This window comes from Orycteropus afer, unplaced genomic scaffold (assembly GCF_000298275.1).
Source record: "Orycteropus afer afer isolate SDZICR_OR568_19922 unplaced genomic scaffold, OryAfe1.0 scaffold00766, whole genome shotgun sequence".
Classification (NCBI taxonomy): Eukaryota; Metazoa; Chordata; class Mammalia; order Tubulidentata; family Orycteropodidae; genus Orycteropus; species Orycteropus afer.
In genome coordinates, this window is record NW_006922353.1 from 775278 (window position 1) to 784256 (window position 8979).

At 52.9% G+C, this 8979-nt stretch overlaps 1 protein-coding gene across 1 annotated transcript in view; it reads right to left on the reverse strand.

The window, feature by feature from the left end:
- Positions 1 to 8979, reverse strand: part of MYH14 (myosin heavy chain 14) — a 99706-nt gene that overhangs the window by 59573 nt on the left and 31154 nt on the right. The window contains exon 13 of the mRNA XM_042783246.1: positions 2311 to 2406. Coding sequence (XP_042639180.1) covers positions 2311 to 2406 — 96 coding nt within the window. The remainder of the gene's footprint in view (positions 1 to 2310; positions 2407 to 8979) is intronic.

The following is an 8979-nucleotide window of genomic DNA, read 5'->3' on the forward strand; positions in this document are numbered from 1 at the left end:
AGCGACCCCTCCCTGGGTTGCCGAGGCGGTATCACTACGGAAGTGGATTGTCCAACCTTCCTTCCGAGGAGTGGCTGGTGGGTTTGAACAGCCAGCCTTCTGGTTAGCAGTCAGATGCCTCAGGCACTACGCCCCCAGAGCTCCATAACCTCTCCAGCGGACACCAAAATCCGCAACACTCAAGACCCTCATATGAAATGACGTAGTATTTGCATAAACTCCACACATACTCCTCTGTACTCTCAATCACCTGTAAATACCTAATATGACTTAACTGTACACAAACAACACTTCACTTCCCCACTTAGCCTCTGAGGGACTGTTTCTACCACTTAATACCCACCCTTTTTTGAACATTTCAGTCCGTGGGTGGTTGACTCACAGACACGGGCCCATGGATACTGAGGGCCAACTATAGAACCTTTTGCCTTTCAAAAATGGAATTACATCATGGGAGAGGGAAGGGCTGCTTATGCACAGGGAGACAGCTCAGGGTGCAGAAGAGTATGAGGGGATGGACACTGGGAGGAGGTGACTATGGGGAGGAAGTGGGAGGGGAGCTGTTGCATAATAAATTTTGGTCAATGACATGAGACAAGGTGTATGTGAACTGCTGTATGAAAAGTGAATTTACTCTGTAAATCTTCACCCAAATCCAAAAAAAATTAAAAAAAAAAAAAAGGAATTACAGCCAGCGGCTTTTTTTTTTTCCCAACCCAACTGGAAGCAGCTGTGCTTCTCCCCTACCATAAAGCAGCACAGGCCGGACCGGGAGAGAACCCCGACAGCCCAGCCCCCTCCCCAGAAATGACGAGTGGGAGCAGCTGGCTGTTTTCCTTCAGGCTTTGTTGGAGGAACGTGGATGGATACTGTCTGCGTACGGAGTCTGGCTCCACGTCCCCGCCGGCCCCTAGACGGGAGCAGCTTTCTCTCCTGATTATAAGATGGTAAGGGCTCATTTTGAGGAGCCGTCCAATGGAAAACACGAAGGAAGGGGCACCGCCCACGATGCTGCTGACGGAGCCAGCACCCGCGAAGCTCCGGGCTCTGCTCACCTGCAAAGCAGGTGTGTGGAGTGCACCCAACGGGAGTCAGAGGTGCTGTGAAACGTGCTTTGTTTCCTTAATGCAGTGGTGGCGATTTCCAGGGTATGAGCCAGAACTCCAAGGAGCCCTAGGGGCACAGCGGTTAAGCACTTGGCTGCTAAATGCAAGTCTGAACCCACCAGCCGCTCTCCTGGAGAAAGGGGAGGCAGTCAGCTGCTGTGAAGATTGACAACCTTAGAAACCAATGGTGCAGTTCCACTCTGTCCTCTAGGGGCGCTGTGAGTTGGAATGGACTCCACAGCAGTGGGTGTGGTTTGGGCTTTGCTTCTATGAAGATTGACAGCCTAGGAAACTAATGGTACACTTCCACTCTGTCCTCTAGGGGCGCTGTGAGTCGGAATGGACTCCACAGCAGTGGGTGTGGTTTGGGCTTTGCTTCTGTGAAGATTGACAGCCTCGGTGACCCTGTGGTGCAGTTCCACTCTGTCCTCTAGGGGCGCTGTGAGTCAGAATCGACTCCACGGCAGTGGGTTTGGTTTGGGCTTTGCTTCTGTGAAGATTGACAGCTTTGGAAACCCTGTGGTGTGGTTCCACTCTGTCCTCTAGGGGCGCTGTGGGTCAGAATGGACTCCACGTTTGGGCTACGGGGGTGTCTTGATCAGGAAGCTGTGGATAGAACCGTGCTCTTAGCTGGCATTGACTCGTGGTGACCAACAAGGTCAAGTGCTGCCTGTCCTGAGCCAGCCCCGTGATCAGCTGTGAGCTGGGCTGCTGGGTCCAGGGTTCTCCCTGGCTCATTGCTGTAAATAGATCACCAGGCCTTTCTTCCTCCTCCATCTTACCCTGGAAGCTGTGCTGAAACGTGGTCAGCATCGCAGCGACACACAACACACAAGCCTCCCCTGATGGACGTGAGGTGCACTGGGCCAGGAATCGAACCGGGGTCTCCCGCGTGGAAGAGAAGAATTCTACCCCTCAACCACCACCGCCCTCCGTTAAAGCTCGTTATCCCGGAAAGCCTGCTCCTCCCCGGCCCTGCTGGCGCTGTTGGAACTGTCAGCGGGGCTGACGCTCATCGTAATAAAAAAATAGCAGTGGATGTTAGAGAAAAAGCTGAGCAAAGGGCAGGCCTCCGGGTCGGCCTGCAGTGGAGCCAGGCCTGGCTGCCGCTGGGGTGACCTCTGCGCGGGGGCAGGGCATGAATGGGGGAGGGGGAGGCCTCGCCTCGGGGCCAGGCAGGCGGCAGCAGGCCTGGCGACTGTACCTGTGTTGTCGGGCATGGTGGCCTGATCGGTGTTCCGTTCTTTCCTCAGGACGATGTTGCCAAACTGGAGAACGGCCGAGACCATCCGCAGCATGGCTAAGGGAGAGCACAAAGAGGGTCACCAGGGGGAGCATGGGAGGGAGGACCAGGTGAAGAATTCGGCAGCGGTCAGGCAGTGAAAGTACCTGGCACGAAGCCTTGATTCAGAATCCACGCCCTACCCCCATACCACGCCCACACCCAGGCCCCGCCCCCGCAACACGCCCACACCCAGGCCCCGCCCCCGCAACACGCCCACACCCAGGCCCCGCCCCCGCAACACGCCCACACCCAGGCCCCGCCCCCGCAACACGCCCACCCCCGGCCCCCCCCCCCAAACATACCCCCCACCAAGGCTCCGCCCCCACAACAAGCCCGCAACTCAGGCCCCACCCTATGACACGCCCACAACTCTGGCCCCGCCACCACCACACACCCACAACCCGGCCTGACCCCCATAACAGGTCCACGACACACCCACAACCCAGGCCCTGCCCCACCACACGCCCACAACTCAGACCCCTGCCCCCACGACGTATCCGCAATCCATTCCCTGCCCCACGACACGCCCACAAGGCAGGGTGCACTTCCATGATAGGAGCACACCTCAGGCCGGGTTCCCAATGGGCCTACAACCCAGCCCCACCCCCATGATACGCCTACAACCGAAGCCTCACTCGCACCATATGCCCACAACTCAAGCCTCACCCTCGTGATTCACCCACAACTCGGGCCCTGTCCCCCACCTCTAATATTCGGAGACAAGACCTTATGTCAAAAGGCACAGGGCTGCACAACTCAAAGGATGACCCCAAGGTCAATGCTGCGTGCAGACCGTTGTTAGTGATGTATCACACTTAGGGGGACCATCTAACCCAGCAGCCCATTCCCGGTATACAGTCAGAAGCGAAGGCAGAACGCCGCGGAGACGCCCATAGCCATGTTCGCGGCAGCTCCTTCCAGAATCACCAAGAGGTGGGAACTAGCCATTGTCCGTCCGTGCAGAATGGATACACAAAATGCGTTCCGTCCACACAACGGACCACCACTCAGCCTCAGAGAGAAATGAAGTCCTGCTGTCCACGACATGAATGAACCCTGGAAACATGCTGAGTGAAACAAGAGTCACCAAGGGGCAAACACGGCATGATCTCACTTACATGCAATAAGCAGAAAGAAGCCAAAGATGATTACTGGTTACCAGGGCTGAGAGGGAGGGAAAAGGGGGCATTTTTGCTGAGAGGACAAGGAGTTTCTACTAATGGTTATGGCACAGTGAAGGACTTAATATGGCCCTCCTAGCCATGGATATTTGTGACTCCCACCAAATGCCTGGGTGGGAATATGTAAATGAGGTGCTTGGTCCACCAATGGGATTGGATAGCTTGCTAATAATGCAGTGGGGGCGGGGCCATGCAAATAAAGTGCATGGAACCCTAACAAGGGGATTGATTATCCTTCTAGGCTTAAAATGGCCCAATCCCAGAAGGGAAAAGGGGGCCTTCATGACCTACAGTGGAGTAGGGCCCATCCTTGGGACCCAGGGTCCCTGTGCTGAGAACCTCCTTGACCCAATACAGAGACAGCTGTAACACAGGAGACAGCGTGACCCAGCGAGAAGTGGAGGCAAGTCTGGCAAAGAAATGGCAGCAGCAGACTCAGGAGATGGGCACGAGATGGCGGTGGGATGAGGCAGTAACAGCAGGCCTGCTGACCCACGGCTTGAGGAGCCAAGCACACCAGGCAGGCTTCCTGGTGGAGTGGGCTGCCTCCAGGCACTTGCCAGCTGAGCCAAAGGAAGAGCTGTGAACATCTGGCCAAGCAAGGCAGAGGCCAGACCGCGGGGTGGAGAGCCAGGGCCCAGGCCTGGGCAGGTCCCGGTGACAGAGATTGCCTCCTGGCACAGCTGGGGAAGCAGCTGTCCTGCCCAAAGAACTGTGTCCTTCGCAGCACCTGCTACTTCCCTAATAAACTCCATACTCGTGAGTACTGTGCGTTCACTGCAATGAATTGTTGAACGCAGCAGAGAAGTAGAGAGAGCTGTGGGAGGGGCAGCTGGCAGCAGACTTGGTAAAAGGTTGAAGGGAGGAGGTATGGCTGACCCTTGCCTCATAGGAATCAGCCTTGGGCAAATGATCCTGATTCTCTCTCTTCCCCCTGAAGTCAGACAAGGGCTGGAAAAGGGTATCGGGAACAGTTGCACCATTGGAAGAATGCAATTGATGTCACTGAATTGTACACACAGAAACTGTAGAAATGGTTATGTTTTGCCACTGATTCCAGCTCACAGCGCCCCTAGAGGACAGAGTGGAACTGCATCACAGGGTCTCCAAGGCTGTCAGTCTTCACAGAAGCAAAGCCCAAACCACACCCACTGCTGTGGAGTCTATTCCGACTCACAGCGCCCCTAGAGGACAGAGTGGAACTGCTCGATAAGGTTTCCAATCTTCACAGAAGCACACTGCCTCATTTTTCTCTCATGGAACAGCTGGTGGGTTTGAACCACCAACTTCTTGGTTAGCTGCCAAATGACACCAATGGCAGATGCTAATAACAGGAGCAACAGCGTGCAGGGGGAGAGGAGACATATGGAAACACTTGGTACTTTCTGCTCAATTTTTCTGTAAACCTAGAACAGCCCCAGAAAAGAGTCTATTTTTAAAAAGAAGTCAGATTCCCGATTCATGATCTTAACTAGTTCCTTTAGAATTTAGATTGGAAACACTAAATCAGTTATGTCTGCAGCTTAAGGTCCTCTGTAACACTGGGGTGCCCTGAAGACACAGGACCAGGCAGTGAGTTCCAGCTCATGCCATTCCACGATCGGCTGCGAATCCGACTGTCGTGATCCACAGGGCTTCCATTGGTTGATTTTTGGAAACCTCACAATAATTCTGGGCTATTTTGTGTCTGAGATTTGTTTTAGTGCCATTCGATGTCTGCTCGCGTTGTCTATTTTGTAAAATGATATAAAAAATGCAAAGGCAAACACTACCCTGGAGTCCGACCTGACTCATAGCGGCCCCTCCTTGGGTTTCTGAGGTGGTATCGCTACGGAAGTAGATTGTCCAACCTTCCTTCCGAGGAGTGGCTGGGGGTTTGAACCGCCAGCCTTCTGGTTAGCACTCAAATGCCTTAGGCACTGTGCCACCAGAGTGCCTATAAAATGATATATATTAAGACTAGAGGGCATTTGGGAGCCCTGGTGGGCTCTCCATGGGTGGTTCCACTCTGTCACGTGAGGTCGTATGAATTGGAATTGACTCAACAGCACCCAACAGCAACAAGTGCATGGTGGCTTACAGCGATATGGCAAGATGTCTAAAACGCTGAGTGAAACACACAAGATGCAGAGGGGTGCGTATCTGGGTTAACAAGGACATAATTCTATTTTGCAAGTGGGCAGTGCTGCCCCCTAGAGCCTGTGTGAGGAACTTCTATGGGCTTGGTTGCCATAACTTAAATGAGCAGGACTGCCCCCTAGAGGATGTTGCAGGAACTTGTATGGATTTAGCTGACTTAACAGAAGTGGGCAGTACCGCCCCCTAGTGCCAATCATAGGAACCTGTAGGGGTGAGTTGTCATAACGTGGGCACTGCTGCCCCCTAGAGCCCATCTTAGGAACTGTAAGGGGTTGGTTGTCCTAATGTGAGCACTTCTGCCCCCTAGAGCCCGTCTTAGGAATTGCAGGGGGTTGGCTGTCCTAATGTGAGCACGGCTGCCCCCTAGAGCCCAACTTAGGAACTGTAAGAGGTTGGTTGTCCTAATGTAAGCACTGCTGCCCCCTAGAGCCCGTCTTAGGAATTACAGGGAGTTGGCTGTCATAACATGGGCACTGCTGCCCTCTACAGCCCGTCTTAGGAACTGTAGGGGGTTGGTGGTTATGATGTGTGGGGAACTCCTGGATTCAGAGACTGGGTGGTTGGGGACCTCTCTTGTCCCACCAAAAGCTGTCCTGCATCCCACCTGACCTCTGAACATCCCGTTTGCCGTCCTTGTCACTGAAATACTGGTTTCAGTAATTCCCACCTACTTCACCTACAAACAGAACGGGTTTTGTGCTTGGTTTCACACACAATGGACTTTTCCGGAGGGCAGCCACTGTGTAATCCAAGTTCTTGGTTTTGTCCTGAACTTTATCAAGATGGGTCACCGATTGGGAACAATATCGTCTCCGAGAGCTAAGCCGTGTGTGGTGTTTGAGTCAAACTGCAGCAGGCCGTCCTCAGGCCATGTCTGTAGCTGCTGCCCTCATGGTGATGTTATGTACCAGTGCACATGCCCGGCCAGCTACGTCTTCAACTGCTCATTTGAGACCAGTTTCCACTATCTATGGACTGAAATCCATCTCGGTTTAGCTTCCCTCACGCTGTGCCAGGCCCTGTTCCAAACACTGTACGAAAATTAACTCATTAAATCTGCAGCACGTCTCAATGAACTAGGTCTTGTCTTACCCCCACGTTAAACTAAAAAACTCACTGCCGTTGAGTCAATCCTGACTCACAGCGACCCCTCCTTGGGTTTCTGAAGTGGTATCACTATGGAAGTAGATTGCCCAGTCTTCCTTCCGAGAAATGGCTGGTGGGTTTAAACTGCTAACCTTCTGGTTAGCAGTCAAATGCCTTAGGCACTACACCACCAGAGCTCCCATGTTACAGATGAGGAAATGAGGCCTATACAGGTAATCAACTCACCCAAGATCTCCCAGCTGGTACACCACAGAGCTGGGATTCAAACCCAGGCAGTCTGATCCCAGAGTCTGTGGTCTTAACTTCTGTTCTTTCCTTTCCCTCTTCTTTTTAGCAAAAATTTTTAATGTGAATATGTCCAAATTACACACCCACGGGAAAGTCACAAATCCTAGCAGCCAGGTCAATGACATTTTGCAAGCAGACATGCTTGTGGACTCGGCCTCTCAGAAGCCCCCTCCGGCCACCTGACGGAACATGGATGGATTTCACCAAAACAACTTTGGGTGGAAGAAGCCAGCCTGAGATGGTACACACTGATTCTATTCATACCATCTTCAAGAACAGGCAAAATGATGCTGTTAGAAGGCGGGTGGATGGTTACCTGTGTGGCGTGCTGGTGATGGAAGAGGAGCCCTGGTGGCACCGTGATTAAGCACTCAGCTGCTAACCAAAAGGATTGAATCCACCAATCACCCCATGGGAAACAAGTGAGGCAGTCCGCTTCCATAAAGATTGACAGCCTTGGAGACCCTGTGGTGCAGTTCCTCTCTGTCCTCTAGGGGCGCTGTGAGTCAGAATCCACTCCAGGGCAGTGGGTTTGGTTTGGGCTTTGCTTCTGTAAAGACTGACAGCCGTGGAAACCCTGTGGGGCAGTTCCACTCTGTCCTCTAGGGGCGCTGTGGGTCAGAATCCACTCCATGGCAGTGGGTGTGGTCTGGGCTTTGCTCATCACAGCCTTGGAACCCTATGGGGCAGTTCTGCTCTGCAGGGTCGCTGAGTTGGGATCAACACGACGGCAGTGGGTTTGCTTGGTGACGGGCATGACGGGGCCTCTAGGAGCTGGTTACGGGGTTCGCCTGCAAACATGCCCTAAGCTGGTGTCAGGAGCTGGGTGCCCTTTCCCGTGTAGTCTCCACTTCAACAGAAGGTTCGTTTTACAAGGGCGACGGGGAGGCCACAGCATCGCTTCTTGGACACGCCTGCCAAAAATGCGTAACCTGAACCTGATCGGGAGGAAACACACCCAAATGGAGACAAAACAACTGGCCTGTCATGGTCCAAGGTGCCAGGGTCACGGACGATAAAGACAGAGCGAGGAACTGTTCCCGACTGAAAGAGACCAGGGAGACGGATGACTGAATGAGACAGGGACCCAGGTGGGGGAGGTGTGTGTTAGTGCGTGTGTGTGCGTGGGTGTGACTGAGTAGGAACGTGTGTGTGAGTGTCTGCTTTCTGCGAGTGTGTTGGTGAGTGTGTGCTTGTAAGAGTGAGGATGACTGTGAGTGTGTGCTTGTACGTGAACCTGGGTGACCAAGTGTGTGTGCATGTGTAAGCATGTGTGTCACTGCGTGTGCAAATGAATAAGTGCTTTGTGCGTGAGAATGCAAACGTGTGTGCGTGTGTGCATGCATGTGTGTGTTTTAAAAGCCTCTTCACTATACCAAAACCAAAACCAAACTCACTGCCATCAAGTCGACTCCGACTCATAGTGACTCCTTGGGTTTCCCAGGCGGTATCTCTACGGAAGTAGATCGCCCAATCTTCATTCTGAGGAGTGGCTGGTGGGTTTGAACCTCCAACCTTCTGGTTCGCAGTCAGACGCCTTAGACACTAGGCTACAGAGCTCCTACTATACTCTTTCCTATAAAAGACGTTTATCGGGAGGAAATGATCCTAAACTCTGTAGCTAATAATACACTAAAACTAGCAAAGGTCAGAACCTGTGCAAGGGGAAACCTGGCAGAGCAGAATGCAAATATTTTCCATAAACAGAGAACGTAAAAAAGTGATTAAATGCACCACGTCAAAAGCGAAGACCTGCCAGACCCCTGAGGTCGTGTTCCGGCTCTCACAGGTTTTAAAGCGCGCCAATGTTAACTTTCGAAGAAAACGTTCTCAGGAACGTGCCATTTTCCAGGGAGACTGAGTGAGAAGGAAA